At 38.6% G+C, this 19,631-nt stretch overlaps 1 protein-coding gene across 2 annotated transcripts in view; it reads right to left on the reverse strand.

Annotated features, from left to right (window-relative positions):
* BRWD1 (bromodomain and WD repeat domain containing 1) overlaps positions 1-19,631 on the reverse strand; it is a 59,930-nt gene that overhangs the window by 38,899 nt on the left and 1,400 nt on the right. Inside the window, exons 4-15 of one of the 2 annotated variants that reach the window (XM_035896535.1) lie at positions 17,223-17,373; positions 15,859-15,957; positions 15,136-15,296; positions 11,608-11,829; positions 9,545-9,645; positions 7,904-7,974; positions 6,631-6,731; positions 5,195-5,235; positions 3,527-3,625; positions 2,246-2,396; positions 1,508-1,642; positions 26-154 (exon numbers count right to left, since the gene is read on the reverse strand). In XM_035896535.1, coding sequence (XP_035752428.1) covers positions 26-154; positions 1,508-1,642; positions 2,246-2,396; positions 3,527-3,625; positions 5,195-5,235; positions 6,631-6,731; positions 7,904-7,974; positions 9,545-9,645; positions 11,608-11,829; positions 15,136-15,231 — 1,146 coding nt within the window. In that variant the 5' untranslated portion in view covers positions 15,232-15,296; positions 15,859-15,957; positions 17,223-17,373. Of the gene's footprint in view, positions 1-25; positions 155-1,507; positions 1,643-2,245; positions 2,397-3,526; positions 3,626-5,194; positions 5,236-6,630; positions 6,732-7,903; positions 7,975-9,544; positions 9,646-11,607; positions 11,830-15,135; positions 15,297-15,858; positions 15,958-17,222; positions 17,374-19,631 lie in introns of those variants that run through there. The other variant, XM_035896534.1, reaches the window with a different exon arrangement.

Here is a 19,631-nt window from a genome sequence, read left to right on the forward strand (position 1 = left end):
CAGTTTAATAAAAAGCTGAACTTACCTTTTCGTAAGGCCGACTACAGCCAAAACCAAATATCAATAGATGCCCATGAGAATCTGTACATGCAAAATGCTGCCCATCTGGTGAAAATTTACAGTCAAAAACAGCACCATGTCCTTGGCCTTCAATCTAGATTGAAGGAAAGAAAATCAAGACTATTTGACCCATTTTTTTTGAGCAAACAATAATGCAGCATGAAAAATTAATTACTCTATCAAAAGTAGTCATGGACCTCTTAAAACATCTCCATTAAAGCACAAATAATCTCATTACTTCAGTTTATTTCTTTTCCTCTTGACACCTCAGTTTAAGTCCTGAATCATACAGTTTTAGAAGATGCACTAAAGGGTATGGAAACTTACTGTTAAAAAAAAAAACAACCAACTTTTTAAGCTGTTGGTATCCTGCTTAAAAGTAAACCGCAGCTAATATATAGTAATTTTGTTAAACCACTTCCAAGAAAAGCGCAGGGAATCTTAAAGCTAAGAAAAAATCATTATTGACTGTCATAAAAAAGATACTAAAAAATTAATATAAACATTGAATCGTAAGTCTCAGAGAAATTAACCTATTTTTAAGTGTTAACCATGAGCTGTCAAATGGAGCGTATGTCATGGGAGCTCTCAAGAACTACCAATGCTTATGGCAATAGTATAATTTTTAAGACAGTTGAGAATACAAATATTTGTCCGTAAGACTCTTGAAATGATGGTCTAAAACAGGACCTTTCAGTCTTTTAGATGGCACCTCATCTCAATTATGGGAAACTGTTACTATGAATGAGGTGCAAGAAGATCTTTAGTAACAGAGACTGGAGAAGCCCTGGTGTCAACTATTCACAACACTTCACAGACGGAGAAGTCCGGATCAACAGGTGGTGTCTGAAGTGCTCAGACATTGACTATGAGGGAAGTAAAGTCCTTCTCTGCTCACCCATACCTCATATTCCTCACACCCAACTGCAAATTCTCACAATTAATCGTCCTTGTCTCAAAACCCTATCAAGACCTCCCTGACTGAATTCAACTCAGAAGCCCCACAGGAAAGTAGCAGTGGAAGGAAGTGGGGAATACTTCTGCAGAAGATCAGTGAACTGACTCAGCTTAGGAAAAGGTCCAATGAGAGGCACAGGCACCTGATTCAAGGTAGAGAATGGAAGTGGGCAGCTGGGAGCAGACAAGAAAGGCAATCCCATCCCTCCTTTTCTGCCACATTAAACTGTTAAAACTGACTCCTAGTCACTTTGCACCTACCGTTATGATAACCAAGAAATTCAAAAGTAAAAGCTCTAGAGAAAAAACAAACTCCTGAATTTTGCTGGTTTGGGGTTTGGGTTTTTTTATGGGTTTTGGGTGTGATTTGGTTTTTTTTTTTTTTTTAAAGGTGCAGCAGGCGTACATGTTGGTGACAATTCCTTAAACTAACATGTGAACACAATGCTGTGTGTTGAGAAAAAAAAGTGGAGTTTAAAAAAGGTCTTACCATGTTGAAATAATGCTTTGTTTTCGTGCCTTTGGTAATGTCCCATATAAAGATGTTGCCATCATGACCTGCAGACAGCATTATCCTGGAATCAAAAGGATGGGTCTCCAAGACAAATACTTCATCCGCGTGCCCCTAAAATTTAAAATTGCACATCACGTGCAAACAAGATGACATAAATCCACATCAATAAGATATTTACAGTAGAGCCTAAAGCACTGTACTATCCTCTCCTCACACTCGGCCTTTTGGAAAATTAGACCCCTACAAGCTGCCTCCAAAAATATATGGACTTTTAACAAATTCCACAGTGTATCCATCTGGACTGCTACTTGTGGCACATAAGTAGGGCAAAACCCCAGGCAGCCAGAAAGGCTTTATCATTCTAAATTTAATAATTTCTAGATTCAAGCAAGAACTCTATAAATACGGAGCTTTTGCCAAAGGACAGTGAACTATTCAATGGGCAAGTGTGTTACTGCACAAAACCCTTCATTTATTCCACAGGAGATGCAAGTTCAATACCACAGCTAGGGAAAGGATCATTCAAATGCATGAGAACGCAGATAGTTCTGGTAAAAAAAAAAACAAAAAAACCACATCCAAGAAACACTACACTTGTTTACCATTCATACAGAGATTTCAAGACAAATCAGATCTAATTATGAACTCAGCATGCACATGTCATTGCAATTCTAGGAAGACCATCCACTTCAAAAAGCAAGTAAAATTACATACCACCAAGTCATGAAGCAATTGCCCTGTAGAGGAATTCCAAACTTTGAGCAGATGATTATTCACAGCCGTAACTACATAGTTATCATTTTGGTTCCAAGCTATCATGGTTACTTTAGGCTTCATAAATTTGTCTTCTTCTGAACACGCGTCACTATTTTAAAGAGTTGAACAGGCATGAGGTTTTTCATTAGTCCATTTCAATCTCTAAGTACAGAAAAATAACCTGTTTTCCCATGTTAATAATCAGACAAGGGAAGGGAAGTTAAGAATTTAATTTCTTTTGAAACTTTTGTCCATAAGTTTCATTCTTTTTGGAGCAATCAACTAGAAAGCAAATCTGGATTTCTTGCGTGCTTATTTCATAGGATAGGATAATCTCTTTCCCATTTGAGATGCAAGGCGAAAAGCCTTTCCTTTTTCATGGAGTCTTGTCTCTTCCACAATTAGAGTACTAATGTATTTCCTTTAAAAATTTGGACTTTTTACAGTCAAGAGCTTTCCAACTGTTTCAGAAGCTAAGCTCTATGTTAACTAAAGCCACTTTTTTTTTTCCCCTATGACTGCATCACAAGTAGAGCTTGGAATCACCCTCCAATCAACTGGTAGACCCAAGGTTTCATTTTTGTTTGCTCCCCCCCTCATTTAATCACTACAAATTCATTTCTGTTTACTGTCTATAAAAGTTGACTGAGCATTCTGTAGTACTGTACATCACCCACCCTTCAGGTTTATCCAGTGCCATATAATATCCTGATTGTCATCTGTAATGACACTATTCAAACTGTGTGCCACCAGGGTATTACATTAGTACACTTATTAAAAGTACAAAAGAATTAATGAAAACAGTCAGCAAGATCAGTCCTTGATGAAACCCACCTATTACCTGTCATGACCTCTCCTGGAAAGAGGTTATGATCTACCTTGTTTTTACTAATCTAAAAATGTTTCTCCTGTGACATGTCAGGTGTCTGGCTGAAATCCAGACAGAGAAGATCTATTGCACTTTTCTGTTAACTTTTCCTTAACAAAGGAAATGTAATTAATTTGGCAGTGTACATTTGAAAGCTATATAAATATTTACGCATTATTCAAGCACAAACTAAAATTTAGCAAATTATTACATCATCAGAACACTCATGTCAGCCCCCCAAAGACCACACCACTTGAACATAATATTGCTAAGGCTTGCTCTAGTTTGACTGTAAGTGTGTGCTTGATGAGTTTTTCAAAACTTTCTGACTTCACACAATAGATAAAAAAGAAACACAGCGCTTTGCCTACCCTGGTAATCTATCGGACATATCCAACAAAATACTCCTCCATTCTGCTTGCTCAAAACGCCAGATTCGAGCTGTTCCATCTCTACTGCCACTTATGAACCTTGAAGAAGTTTTAAAACATAGTTAATTCATCTTCAAAAGAAGTTGCTTTAAAGTATAACCAGAGTTACACACCACCACAATTTAAAACATTACAATGAAAGACTGATGGAAGTGACATCTTCAATTTGCGTGCAAGAGAATTCTTTACAGTTACCCATCTATTAACTTTCTTTCCAGAAGCCCAGGAAAGAGTTTTTCTGAACTGAAAAACTGAGTAAAATTATCAAAACGTGGAACAGAGAAGCAAGTTCCTAAGTTAAACTCAATTCACAACTTGATCCTCAACTCCTTCCCAATTACAATACTTTAATGAAGTATTTTAAATAATCCGTTCTGAAATTGTAGAGCATCCGATATTGCAACAGAGGCAAGAACAGATCAGCACGGCAAAACCCAAGATGTTCCCACCCACAGCTGTGCATAAAAGAGACCACCAGTGGTTGACTTTAAGATACCAAGGTGTAAACCATGGCAGTTCAGGCTTCCATTTCATGAACTGCTGAACTATCAACGCAGCAGAATGGAAATTCCTGATGAGAAGAACTGAAACATTTTAAGACATCCAAAGATAATCTCCCTAGCCCATGATTCACAACCCTGAGAAAGGCAGTTGACATACCTCCCACAGAAAAAGTCTGTGTGCTAGGTATATCATGACTGCTCGAATTTGCTATGATTCATTCTAATAATAATTATAAATCTTAAACACCTTCCACAGAAAGTGTCACAAGGCAAAAGACCAGAAGTTTTGCCTTTTTGGTTTTTGGGGTTTTTTTTGGTAGTGCCTTGAAAAGTAATCCATGCAGGCAACATGGATGGACCAGTGCAACATGATGGCCCCAAAGACAAGTAAAATTGTAGAAAAACACATTTAAAAGGAAGACAACTACAACTTTGAAACTGAATATAGATTACTAGCATTCTTAGTCACAGTTATCTGGCTTTCAAGAAAAGAAAAAAACCAATAAAAATAAAGCTGCATCTTATGGTTACAGATTTAATTCTACCCTGAAGACTAAAATCCGTATCTACATTAGACAGGCCAATCAGAGATGAATTTTGATTCCCTTCTGTACCGGAAGTATGGGTGAAGTTTTACAAACAGAATTTACACAATGCTTCCACCCCCCTAAATCATCTGTAAAATTCTGTTAAATCCATTTCCTTAAAAATAATAGTAGGCTAGAAAAAAAAGAAAAGTATTAAAACTTATTTTAGACCACCTGCATTGCATTTTCCCATCTCCTATTTTGATCCAACACTTCCAGAAACTGAAAGGAAGAGGAGGTTTTTGAAGGCATGAACACATCAGTTATGTTAAAAAGCGGTAACATTCCTGCAGGTAAATAAAAACCCAGCCAGTCCAAAGACACTGTTTAACAGATAAATAGAAAGCTGAGACAGACAGCTGAAACCTAACTATGCTCTCCTGGATTAGTCCAAATTTCCCCTTTGAGTTCTAGATAGGTAGAATTTTCTTACTGGAACCTCCAGGTAAGAACAATAATACATTCTTAAGTCCAAAATAATGTACTGTTTGTTCACATTTGAGTATCTTTCAACATACCTATCACCACTGTTAGAAAACTGAATGCTGTCAACTTTGTCCTGTAAGAAAAAGTACAGTTTGTTAGAAATTGTATTTTTAAAAGGATATATGCTTTTGACAAATCTGAGCTTAGTAAAATCTGAAACAATGAAAAAAACCTGCATACTGTATAGTTTCTGACAGTTTTAACTGCAAGGTGAACCAAGTCCAACAAATACCAGGATTCACTAACTATTAAGGCATTTAAAATGCAAGTTTTTTAAAAAAAATGTCCAAATGAAATATGAAGTATTGAGATGAAATAACCATCCATTAATAACTTGGCAGCCAATTAACTCATATTTGAAAATGTATTTCCAATATTCTAAGCCAACTACAATCAAGAGGAATCTGTTGTTCCTGTTTCTACTTACACATCCCTTAAAGAAATACACACTTAGTTATTCATTTTTTAAATCACAATAAAAACTACAGGCAAAGTAGATGGCACACTCAGATCAGTTTATCTTCAGAGCTGAAATTCTTCTCTACAATGAAATTACTTCTTGATCAAGCCTTATCACTGTAACATAAATGCTTAAACTCAGATTCAGTATTAGCGAAAACATAAGGCAAACAAAATGAAGAAGCTAAGTATTTTTAAGAGCTGCTCTTGAAAGAGCTTTAAGGATTCAACTAAATCTAAATTCTCCATAGTAAAACTACAGATTCTTGTGCATCAAGCGCTAAAAAAAAAAAAAAAAAAAAAAATGACTCAACCTTCAGCACATGAACGTTGAGCCAATTTTCCCTTAAGATTCCTTAGAAGACAGAGTCCGCTAGACAAAGGTACACAAAAACAAAGAGAAGAGGATTTTATCCAAGAAGTTCTTTTCCTAACAGGTATCAGTTATATCAAGAAAGCAAGTAAAGACAGACAGCACACATTACATAAAGCACATGGGGAAACAGCACTAAACGAGCAAGCTGACGTACTACTTCGGAAGGATAAAGTAGCTTGCACAGCCACTGAAGATGTGAATAAAGGTCAAGATGAACAGAAGTAAAATTCTGGAAACTCAATCCCATTTAAAGATTGAATACAAAAGGTGTCCAACGGTAAGTAACTTCAGTAATGAAATCCACATTCTCAGCCTATCTACTTCCTGTATACAGCACATAATCTGTGGGTGACTAGGCACACTCGCATCAGAGGGAAGCAACCGAGCAAACCACACACTTTAAAGCTAGAGAAATGTATGACATCCAGTTGAAAAGGCAGAATTCTAAATACCATCTTGATACATTCCAGCCTTTAAAACGGTCAACTCATGCTGAGAAGACTGGCTGAAATTCTGCATAAGTTCTAAAAATATTCAGTAAAAGAACATTGCTACAAACCCAGTAACAAGATTAACTTGCAACTTTAATAATTAGTCTCTTCAAGCAGTATTGGAGTTAACAATCTTACTTACAGCATGACTTTCCAATTCAGCTATTTTCTCAGGTGTTTCAGAGCCAAAAAAATACATCCTGATGACATGGTCAGTGCTGCCAGTTGCTAAAAACATACCACCTGTAAAAATCAAGCAATAATTAAGCTAGTGTATAAGAAATTAAAACAGATGACCAAAATTTCTCAGATGCCTAGTTTAAAAAAAAAAAAAAAAAGATAACCTGAAGAGTGTCATGTTTTTTTATGCTCTTCCACTGACATACAGATGTGGAAGCAAATACCCCTCTTGCCCCAGAGAGCGCTCTCAGCCATAGTAAAAATAAATAGTCATACTCAAGTGTTACAAAGATTTTAAAATATAGAACTAGGGGAGCGCTGAAACATCTAACACTACTAATTGCGCACAGAAGCATTTGGTTACGGGGAATATGGCTGGTCATCAGAATTATCTAGACTACTCTTTCACTGTAGCATATGTCTCATTTGTGGAATGTGAATTGCTTCAAAACTCAGTAGAAGTATAAGTAAATCAGTATAAGTACACCAGTGTTTAGCTGTGGTGGCAGCAATATTAAGATCTGCCTCCTGGCACCTGTAAGTGCTGTCAAAAAACATACCAAACAAACAAATCCTCAAAAAACCCCAAACACAACCCAGAACTATATCCTGACAATGTTAACAAGCTACACTTGGATCTGTATTTCATTTCTGAAGTCCCAAGTTTTTCCTAATACTTATGCTGTCTGGTACCAGTAAGCCTTCCACCCACATGATTAGAATGAAAGAAGACTACAAGCCAGGAGCAAAGCCTGTTTATAGATGTATTTGTGGATTCTTAAAAAAGAAGGCATCTTTATGACTATCCCTGCATACAACTGGCACAGAATCAGGAGCTCCTACTATTGGCAGCAACCACTGCCACTGCTGTTGACTGTGATATCTTAGAGAACTAATTTTTCAAATACCTGACATTACAGTAAGGTGTAAAACAAAAATAAAAATCCAGTAAAAGACAGATAAAAAGTAAACAAGCATCAGGTGACTGACTTCTGTAAAATCACCAATGGCAAATGGAAAATGGTATCACTTAATTCAACAGTCCTTCACTGTTAGCTAAGGCACATCACGTTATTAGTTATGTCATAGGCTAACAAAACACATATATGCAATTACTTACTACACAGATGCTGGTTTTGCATATTTTAAAGCTGTCACAACCAGAGTATTATAATAACTACTTATGAGGAAAGAAGAGCAATCACAATGCTAAACTCAATCTGTACATGACTTACCTACACTGAATGAAGAACAAAGCATCTGAACCCCTGGTCTAGGTTTCTCTGTGAATTTCACTGGCCGATTGCTTAAAAAGAAAAAATGCTTGAAACAGGACATGCCACACAAAACTTGGCTTTTATCAACATTTCAAAACATAAAGGTATGGTTCTTCAAACACCTACAAAACAGGTACTTCTTAAATACATACAGTAACATCTGCAAACCTGGTGCAAGAGGATGAGCAGTAAGGTTTGCTTTTCAAAATTACTGTACACACATACACAAATGATATTTCAAGCCCACACAGCTTATGACTTTTTCGGCAAGATGCTATTACCTAGCAAAGATAACATGACATGCCAAAGAATGTTTATTCTCTCTCATTCTTCAGTAAGTATGATTTACCCCCTCCATAACATATTCATGAAGTACCAAATTCTTCCCTCACATTACAAACCACCAACAGTATGTGAAATGACACCTACTAAATACCATTACTGCAGAATGCTGAGCAAAACCATAAAGTTTTGCAGAAGTAAATAGAAGTTTTGCAATACTATGCACATGGTGATTTAAAAGACCAGTTTCCTGTTCTGCAAGCCATGTACACACTCTTCCAGTTGACATGACCACAGCCTCACAGAAAGTAGCTACTGAAGAACTACATTAAGAAGAAATGCAGCAAACTGTGCCGCTTACAAGCATGATAGTTTCCTACTCACTATGCTACTGCTTTTCTGTTCAAGTGTTTTCTGTTTACCAAAGGAAATGCTGAGAACTTCAGTATACTTCTCATGTTTGTATGATACACAGTAGATTCAAATCCTAAGAACGCTGCTTTGAGACCTACCAATGTTTGAACCAATTTAAATCCATGCTTAAACTAATTTACATAATGTTTACATCTCACACAGTCCTCTAGATTAATTTTAGAATGAGAATAATTAAGGATCCAGTTTAAACATTCTCCTGTAACAGCCCTAAAAGATTCTTCAGATGAAACTATACCTTTGATAGCTTTTGCTGCAATTCTACCACCTTAAGATCACAAGTTTGAATTAAAAAGCAAAATAATCTGCTGTTTAAAGTACTGTGGGTTTGTTTGTTGTTTTTTTTTTAAATAGCTGCTCTAATGTAATACAGATCATTTTATAACAACTACCATTATATGGCACAATACTAGATACAGACTGATCATTGCGGATCTCTTCTTTCAGGTAATAATCTAATTTATTTTTTGTACAAATAAACAGCAATCACATATAGAACATTTAAAAAATATCCTGAACATACTCTGCATGCAATTTCTGTAAGAGACACCCTAAAACTACAGGACTGTTGAAAACTCAACACAAACAAAAAATTTTATTATGCTGTTCCAAAATATTTATGTTTGCAGCAATTCTAATTGTCCTATATTTGTACTTTTAGTGTAGAAAGAAGTTGATCTATTTCCCAACTAATCTCCCAGGACAACGGGGTAACATAAATTTGTAAAGGATATAGTTAATGATGGTGCTTTAAAATAATTATGTCATAGGCTATATATTTTTATTATCACAAAAAATAATTTTTTTTTAGATAGTTAAAAGCACCCGACTTATTTTAACCAAGCACAGTATGGAGTAGAGTTAATCAGCAACCCATTTACATACTTGAATTTCATGGAATCTGCATCCCATTGCCAAAAGCAAACAGTTCCATCTGCACCGGTAGAGACCATGTATCTCATGGAGCCCTTCACCATTGGACTAAACTAAAGAGAAGAAAGTAAAATCAGACACATGCAAAAAGAGGTACTTAAAAACTGTTTATGAACTTCTAAAAACCTTAATGCAAACCCTTGATTTACTTTCGATTTTTCAACTAAAACTTCTATAGCAGTTGTTGATAATTGTAATTTTCATGTTTAAAAAAAGTAACACCTCCTATACTTTAAAATACATTTGTGGTCTATGTTTCAATTACTGCATTATATAAAACCAATTCATTCACTGCTTTGTTTTTGAAGTTTTGAACTAACCACAATCATTCACTAAAAAAATTTTGTCAATGAAGCAATGAGCAGAGCACACTCAAAAAAAAAAAAAAAAAAAAAAGGAAAAAGCAAGTAAGTTTCACTAGACAGGCTTGTTTTTTAAATTTTTATAATTAAGCAGAGCATCAGTTATGAAATAGTCCAGAGTATGTAACCCAGCATCACATATGAATTTATAGGAAGTCCTCACACATACTTCTGCAAGACATGGATTTATTGCTATGCACCAAGCTACCCTTCAGAAAACTTTACAGAACACAAGTCGATTAAGTTATTCATCAATTACTACTACTACTGTTGGAAACAGCCATAAATATGGCCGGACACATTGAAATTATAGTACTATTAAGAATGCTTAAACAAAACAAAAAAAAACCCCACCAAGCTACAATAAAAGAAATGCTACAAGTGCTTTGCCATTAAAAACATTAAAAAACAAAAAAATGCAATGAACGCCACAGGAACTCTGCATATATGAAGTATGCGTATATGCATATTACTCTTGGAGGCAGCATTTTTGAGAAAACCGCAGAATTATTCAACATAAGCCTGTATATCCCATTGGAAAACACAGCAGATCTGGATAATGAGCTACTAGTTTACTGTTAAATAAGGAATTACAAAGGCCAAAACAAGACTGGATCCAAAGGACTATGAACAGCACATAAAGTATCACAACACCTTCGAATTTAAATACACTACATATTACACTGAACATCTTTGCACTTTTGAAATAACTTATATTTTTTGAGATTAAGACAAATACCCATATCACAGAAGTTGTAAAAATCACCTACTGGATCAGAACACTCGCCCACATAAACCAGCGTATCACATCTCCAGTAACAGACAATAGGGGGACACAGCATTTCCCATAAATTCTCTTTGGTTCCAACCGTTCAAATACTACAGGTAGTGATCTTTTTTAAGTGAAGAACGATTCCTGTCATTATCTTCAGTTAAATACTCTGCAATTTCAGGGAGGCAAGGAACTTTTTTTTTTTCTTTTTTCTTTTTGAAGTAGGTTTCTTCTGTGGTTTTGACATCAATATTTAAATGTTCAGATTTTAATATTCCCACAGGCAGTCACACAGAAATAATTTCACCCATGAGAAAACCACCATGACAGGCACAGTGAAAGTTATTTGCCATTCACATGCCAGCCTTCATGGGAAACAGAACATCAGTCCCTTGCACTTGGACATGAAAAAGATGTACGCTTGGCAAGTTACTTCTTAAACAGCCACCACACAGCACTTTTCGCCACAAACAAAAAATGAGGTACTAATCTTGCTTTTCAAGAAGCTGTGACACAAAGATAGAAGGCTCTATTGGTGTAGAGCATTTACGTAACTATGTTTCTCAGTTTCAATATGCACCCAAGGAACCCAGTTATTTCTTACCAATATGATAGCTAGCTAATCTTAGGGTATCCCATCAATCTAAATCCTACCACTTAAGCAGACTCTTAACTTTTCAAATCAGATGGAACAACATCTTTTTTTTTTTCCCCCCCCAAATTACTTTTTGTTTTCTACTATTTGACTAAAATACCTTCAAACTTTCCACACCATGCTGTCAAGCGAAACTTAAAGATAAGTTTCGTGGACTGGCTACTTCTTACAATCCATCTACATTAGTTGTGCTTCAATATGTAGAAACTTATTAAAAAAATCGTACCTGTAATGAGGTAATGGACCCTGTGTGTCCATGGAGGACAGCAACTGGCGCACAAGTTCTCAGACACCACACTCTAATCATTTTATCACAACTTCCAGCTGCAATCATAGTGTTTTCATAATTGACAGCCATGTCAGAAATCTCTGCTGAATGTCCTCGTAATGTGGCAAATAACCTCCCATTATGAGTTGACCAAATCTTTACCAAGCAGTCATCTGAGCCCTAGAAAGAAATGTTTATTACGTTCAGCAAGGATTTTCAAAGACACTAAGGATAAAAGTTTCAGGTTTCTTTTAAAGAACTATGTTTTTCCACAGCTTGGTAAATTACACTTCTATTTAAAATTATCTATGCTACTTAAGCTGAAAGAAATAAAGCCATATGACCAACGTTAAAAAAATGTTCACGTACAGTTCAGGATTACACTGCAATCACCACAGATCTATACCATACAATGCAAAAAGTCTGGAATAAGTTGGAGGGTATTCCTTACAGTAATGGCAAGGGCCAAGTTAAAGTACTGTTCTGTAAAGGCAATCTCTCCTCTGCCACTTCATAAAGAATATGAAACATGCTTCACAGTGAAGGGAAGGGGTCTGAAAGGGCCAGGCAAATCAACAAACGGTTGCAGGACTGGTGCCACAGCCAGGTGTTCTGCTACTTAGACCGTGGGACTCGCTCTGAGAAACCTGGTCTACTTGGCACTGATGGGGTCCATCTGTCAAAGAACGGGAAAAGCATCTTCAGTCATAGGCTTGCTGAGCTCGTGAAGAGGGCTTTAAACTAAAGTTCCCAGCGGAGAGGAACCTCAATCCATCCCACTCCTACCAGTTTAAGGCCAGTGCCAGCAATAGATGCCCAGACCCTGGTGAAGGATCACAGGTCAGCAGGAAAAAAAAAAGAGCGAAAAAGGGGCCCCCCGCCCCCCCCAGCCAGTGTATCGGCTTCATCGGGAGGCCAGCTTCAATGCCTCTATGCAAACACACATAGTATGGAGAACAAACAAGAGGACTTAAAAAGACATGTGCACACCTGCAGGGCTACAATCTTATTGCCATCACAGAGACGTGGTGGGATGGCTTCTATGACTGGAGCACTGGAATGGAAGAATACAGGCTCTTTAGGAAGGACAGGCAGGGAAGGCAAGGAGGGAGTGTTTCCCTCCTTGCCAGTGACCAGCCAGAGTGCACTCCAGGATGAGGAGTCGACCAAGAGCTTATGGGTTGGGATTAAAGGGAGGGCAGAGCAGGTGACATTATAGCAGGGTCTGCTACAGGCCACCCAACCAGTAAGACCAAGCAGATGAGGCCCTCTATATACGGATAGGAGTAGCCTCATGTTCACAAGCCCTGGTCCACATGGGGGACTTCAACCACCAAAGTATCTGTCGGAGGGACAACACAGCAGGGCATAAGCAATCCAGGAGGTGCCTGGTTGATGGTAAATTCCTCCTCCGAGTGATAGAGGAGCCAGTGAGGAGGGGTGCTATGCTGGACCTTGTTCCCACTAACAAAGAGGGGCTGGTGGGGAATGTGAAGCTCAAGGGCAGCCTTGGCTGCAGCAACCACGAAATGTTGGACTTCAAGATCCTTAGGACACCAAGGAGGGCACACAGCAAGCTCACTACCCTGAACTTCAGGAGAACAGACTTTGGCCTCTTCATGGATCTGCTTAGTAGAGTACCATGGGATAAAGCTCTGGAGGGAAGAGGGGCCCAGGAAAGCTGTGGTTAATGTTCAAGGATCACCTTGTCCAAGCTCAGGAGCGATGCATCCCAACAAAGTGGAAGTCAGGCAAAAACACCAAGAGGCCTGCATGGATGAACAAGGAGCTCCTGGACAAACTCAAACACAAGAAAGAAGCCTAGAGGGTGGAAGCAAGGACAGGAAGCCTAGAATACAGAGAAATTGGCCAAGCAGCCAGAGATCAGGTTAGGAAAGCTAAAGCCCTGATAGAATTAAATCTCACCACGAATGTCAAGAGCAACAAGAAAAGCTTCTATAGGTATGTTGGTGATAAAAGAAAGACTAGTGAAAAATGTGGTCCCTCTCCAGAAGGAAACGGGAGACCTGGTTACCTGGGGTATGGTATGGATAAGGCTGACTTTTTTGCCTCAGTCTTTGCTGGCAAGTGCTCAAGCCACACCACCCAATTCAGAGAAGGCAAAGGCAGGGACTGGGAGAATGAAGAACCACCCACTGTAGGAGAAGATCAGGTTCAAGACCATCTAAGGAACGCTGAAGGTGCACAAGCCCACGGGATCTGATGACATGCATCCATGGGTCCTGAGGGAACTGGTGGATGAAGCTGCTAAGCCACTATCCATCATATGTGAGAAGTGTCAGTCCAGTGAAGTTTCCACTGACTGGAAAGGGGAAACGTAACCCCCATTTTTAAAAAGGGAAAAAAAAAAAAAGGAAGACTCGGGAAACTACAGGCCAGTCAGTCTCACCTCTTTGCCCAGCGAGATCACGGAGCAGATCTTCCTGGAAACAGTCTACAAAGTCAAACGCAAAGTCCTGCACACGAGTCGGGGCAATTGCAAGCACAAATAATGGACTAGGCAGAGAATGGATTGAAAGCAGCCCTGAGAAGGACTTGGGGCTGTTGGCTGATGAGAAGCTCCACATGGGCCAGCAATGTGCCCTTGCAGCCCAGAAGGCCAACCCTATCCTGGGCTACATCAAAAAAAGCATGGCTAGCATGCAGAGGGAGGGGATTCTGCCCCTCTACTCTGCTCTGGTGAGACCCCACCTGGAGCCCTGTGTCCAGCTCTGGGGCCCCCAACATAAGAAGGACATGGACCTGTCGGAGCGGGTCCAGAAGAGGGCCACAAAGATGTTCAGAGGGCTGGAGCAACTCTCCTATGAGGACAGGCTGACAGAGTTGGGGTTGTTCAGCCTGCAGAAGAGAAGGCTCTGGGGAGATCTTAGTGCAGCCTTCCAGTACCTGAAGGGGGCCCACAAGAAAGTTGGAGAGGGACTTTTTACACGGGCATGGAGCAATAGGACAAGGGGCAATGGCTTTAAACTGAAAGAGGGTGGATTTAGATTAGATATAAGGAAGAAATTCTTCACTCCGAGGGTGGTGAGGCAGTGGAAAAGATTGTCCAGAGAAGTTGTGGCTGCCCCATCCCTGGAAGTGTCCAAGGCCAGGCTGGATGGGGCTTTGAGCAACCTGGTCTAGCAGAGGGTGTCCCTGCCCACAGCAGGGGGATTGTAACTAGATGATCTTCAAGGTCCCTTCCAACCCAAACCATTCTATGATTCTGTGATCAAACTACATCACTGAATAAAGCTCCTACATCAATGTCAGCACCTGACCAGATATTAAGTACAATTTCTTACATGCTTCCGACCTCTAGTTACATCAAATTCTTCTACTTAAGCATGGCAATGGAGCTAATCAGCTATGTTTTAACACTACTGATATCCACCTCCAGAAGTTTTAGCATAACATGCATTTCAAAGTTTTTCCTTACATCCATCTAGAACTATAATCAGATTTGTATCTATTTCATCAACTCACAGTAAATATTCTGTGTCCAGTCCTATCGAACGCAACACAGTATACAGAAGAAAGATGGCCAAGAATCCGTCTGTGCATCTTGACATGCTGATACATACTTCCTGGAAACGAAGTACTGAACTTTGCATATCCAGTTAATTGTTTTGCTCGATGTACTTCCACTAAAACACAAAGAAATCAAAGAATGAACGTACTGATGCTTAAAACAGGTCTATTCTAAAACGTGACTTTAACTTCCATCAATACACTACTTAAGGACTTACTAGAAGTAACTTTCAGATTTCATAAAGTTGGGGGTTTTTTGTATTTGAAATTTCTTCTATGTATAAAACCAAGACAGTATTTTAAACTTGCTCCAATCAAAACTTCAGTCTCTAAATAAGGACTGCTAATGTTAACTTTATTTTCCCATGGCTTTCTATACCTTAAAATCATACAAGAGTCTTTCTATCCAAGGGGAAGGATTTGTGTTTTCTGTAGGTTTATCTACTTAATACAGGGGCTTTATCAAAGAAAATTATGTCACCTAGAGGCTACCGTCTCACTAGTGCTACGAGCAGACCTCTGTACCCAATACATAACTCCAGTGAGGCCATATGAAGTTCTCCAGATAAGCCTCTAGACCCAGTCCTAAGGTACCATTTTCAGCATCGTAGAAAGGCCAGGATCAAGATACACATCGTACACTCACAGCAGCAGTGATGAGGGTCAAAAAGAGCTTACCAAGATTTGGTGGCGTGCCATAGTTCACAGGAATTTCAGGAGGTCTTCCTCTATGAAGAGCAGCAAATGCAGAGCCCTTCCAAACAGTGTTCCTGCAATCTTTAAAACCAATTGGTTGAAGTTCCTAAGTACATGTTAAAAATGCCAAGAGAGCTGCAGTTCCAAAACACAGTGAAGAACATATCTACAGGTGGTCTCAAACACAGTATTGAAACAACTGAAAAAATAGGAACAGCAAAATACCCCAAAACTTTTCAGGAACAGTGTAGCGTCAGAGGAGAGAAAAATCCATTTAATATAGTAACAGGAGGAAAAAAACCCCACACAATCAACCACCAAACTTTGAAATTACTCCTCAACAGTGATGCCCCTGTAGTTCACATAACACAAAACTAACTTTTCAACTAAATTTTTCCTACTTGTTCTCAGTGCAAAGCATTTAAGATTTGTAACATTTTCATGAATATTTATTCGTAAGTATTATACATATTTATTGAATATTAGTATGAAAATACTTAACTAGATGATCTCAAAAGGTCCCTTCCAACCTGACAATTCTGTGATTCTTAAAAAAATTCCCACACTGACAGTTGTTTTGACACATGCTGAAATTAATTGCAGTCCTGATTTTCAGGACGGAACAGTCACTGTCTGTCAGTGTGCATCCTTTAAAGCAGTTAAGACAGATAACTGAAAACACAATAATATCCCATAAACCAGTTCCACATCATAGCACCTAGCTACCCGACAGAACTGCATACAAACGCGAACTCCCCTCTTCAAGTAACATTCAAAGAGGTACGTCTAAAGCTAAAATCTACTCTATCAAATGAAGTATGTGCTTATGCATTGCCCACCATTCCCTTTAAGTTACAGGCAAGGACATTCTTCCTGCACAGGTACAGAATTCATGAGTACTAATAGCAATGTCATTTGCATTAGCCAAGAAAATTTTCGAAAAACTGGTGTTACTGCCTCACATTCATGCTGAACAGAGTACAACAGCTATTACATTCAAAACCAACATGGGCCAATATACTACTGGGAGCATTGGGAGACATTAGAGAAGTAGCACTTGTGTCCTGATGATTCATTATATTGCAGTAACACAGAAAACTGGCCATGTTCAGCAGCCTCAGCACTCAGTGTAACAATAACTCTTGTGACGCAACTTAAAACCTTCTCTTCACAACAACCAATATATAGTTATACCATTAATACACAGATCACTGGTGTTTTGGTTACTTAAACACAGAAGTGGGGGCCAATTTTGGTCAAAGTTCACCACTTTTAAGTATTCCAAAGTCTTCCCCATATACTTATGAAAACTATCGTACCCATTTCAAACAACAAACAAACCATACCTTTTGCCGTACGTAACAATGACTGTCTCCCTGCACCAAGTAAGGAATTCACTCTCGAAATGCTGGGTGGTATCTCCTTATCCAGTATAGGGCCAATACGCTTGCAAATTTGCAACAAATGGTCTGGAGCCACATGTTTATTGGACAGCACCTGACAGAAATTTAAGTTTTAAAAATACATATGGTATATCCAGAACGGATGAATCTAAAAGCATCAATTTTCACAGGTATATTAAACATTGTTTAGATATTTTTAAGCTCAACTTACAAAACAAAATCAATTCTGTTAAGCTCTGATCTGGTAAATTCAGCGAGTACTTTCCAAGAATGGGAGAGCTGCAGTAAAAATAACTGCAGTAGAATTACTTACTGCGCATCTTACTACTGAAAAGCCTGCGATATTCACATGTATGGCACCCCTTGGGGTGGCACCCTACAATGAGGATCTCTGCCCAATTCACCCAATTATTTTTATTAAAAATAAAATTCAAACCCTCATAACTCAAAATCATGGAGAATTTTGCTGTAATCAAGCCCAAGAACTTATGCAACTAGTTCTTCGGTCACACAGTACTTGTTCAGTAAACTGCAAGCTAATAGGTTTGAGTACAACCTCTCTGGAAACAGTTTCCTTGAAGAACCAGTGCTACATAGCCTAAGACTGCCCTACTTCCTTAAACCAAAAGGATCAAAACAGTCATCTGTCCATTCAGGAAGGATCCCATACTATCTACATCTAACAATCTAAAAAAATACACCCCCCACACACACTCAGATGTCTCAGCCAACAACAGATGCATGTGGTTTTTGATTATTTTTTCCCCTCTTCTTTCTGGGAGTTCAGTGAAGAAAAAAAAAAAATCCTTATCTAACTATAAAGTCAATCATGATAATGCAGAAGTTAAAAATGCAAAGTAGAGTTTACACAGACTCAAGTAAACCAAAGCATCAGAATCATCAATTTAAGCTGTGGGGAAGGTCTGAATCAGCAGGGACAAACAGCCCCAGGCTTACTCCACTCTCTGACCTGGCCCCATAAAAACCAGTCAGACCCAGAAGCCACGCTGCTACTCAGCAGCCAGACTATTCCCTGCCAATGCACCCAGGAGAGGCAGAGGGCCACACCAACACAGGTATGTGGCCTCGTGCCCACATAGCTCAGAACACAGGCAGCCCTAGCTCATGCTTACGATGCTATTCCCTGAGCCTACTGACTGAACTCGGAGGAGAGAAGTCCTGACAAGGCTGATCACGTCACCCGAACAGTGGGAATAAAAATGCCACATGCTGTCATGCAAGATCTGTGCAACAAAAAGTTGCCCAAATGAGTATTGGGAACATACAATTTAAGCCACAACCTAGTGCTTGTATTAACAATAAAAATCCCAGTAATGTACAAAGCTTGCAGGGGCACAGGTTGTATTCCTGAGGGGTCAGGGAGGTGGTAATACCAGTAAAATAGTGAACATTACCACACAGGCAAATATATCCAAGAAAATCAGCTCATCACATGCTTACAGTTGATTATGAGAAGTATCTTGGTAGTCCAAAGGTTACAAAATGCACCTTTTCATCATTTCTTTATAAGTGTTGCCTCTTGAATTGGCATAGAGCAGTACCAGCCATGACATTCAGGACAGATTCAGATTTTGGAAGTAACAGTTAAAGTCTTGCTCCAATTCCATGATGAACAAAGAGGAAAAGAAATAACTGCACCACATGACTGCACGTGCCTGTGGTCTCCGCAAATTCAGAGTGAGACCAGTGGGACAACGAAAGGTTCTTAAAGCCCCTCAAAAGCAGAAACTAAAACCTTCAGAAGATTAATTTGGATATCCTGAAATACTATTACCCTGTTTAAATATTTCTTTTAAATTGTGTAGGAAAAGGAGGTAGAAGCAGCACACATTAACGAATTAATCTGACAACTCTATATGCATAATAAACACAGTTAAAAAAACCCCTGTACTAAAGCCAGAAGAATCTACACAACATCTCCCAACACCACCACTTTTTGCCTGGAGAACTGGGGTCAAAAAAAACAACCAACCAACAAAAAAAAAAAAACCCCAAACAATTCTTTTTAAATGTAATACTACTTTCATGTTCGCGAAATTCAAGTCAGAGCTAGAAAAGTATTCCTGTTTAGCAAGACTAGGCTTTTCTGTGACTTAAAGCATTAATTTAAAACCTAATTTTCTCAACTGACCACACTGACAAGAAATGGAATCCAGTTTATCATTTTAAGCAGCACTTGAATAATTAAGAAAATGTTTCACAAAAAATTTCACTCCTCTATGCAAATATGAGTCTGAGATCTTCAAGCGTTACACAAGAGGGATAAGGGGATTTAACTGTAACAGTACACAAACCGATGGGTAAGGGAAAAGTCATCCAATGCACCTGGAA

This window comes from Egretta garzetta, unplaced genomic scaffold, assembly GCF_000687185.1.
Source record: "Egretta garzetta isolate BGI_Z169 unplaced genomic scaffold, ASM68718v1 scaffold45, whole genome shotgun sequence".
NCBI lineage: Eukaryota > Metazoa > Chordata > Aves > Pelecaniformes > Ardeidae > Egretta > Egretta garzetta.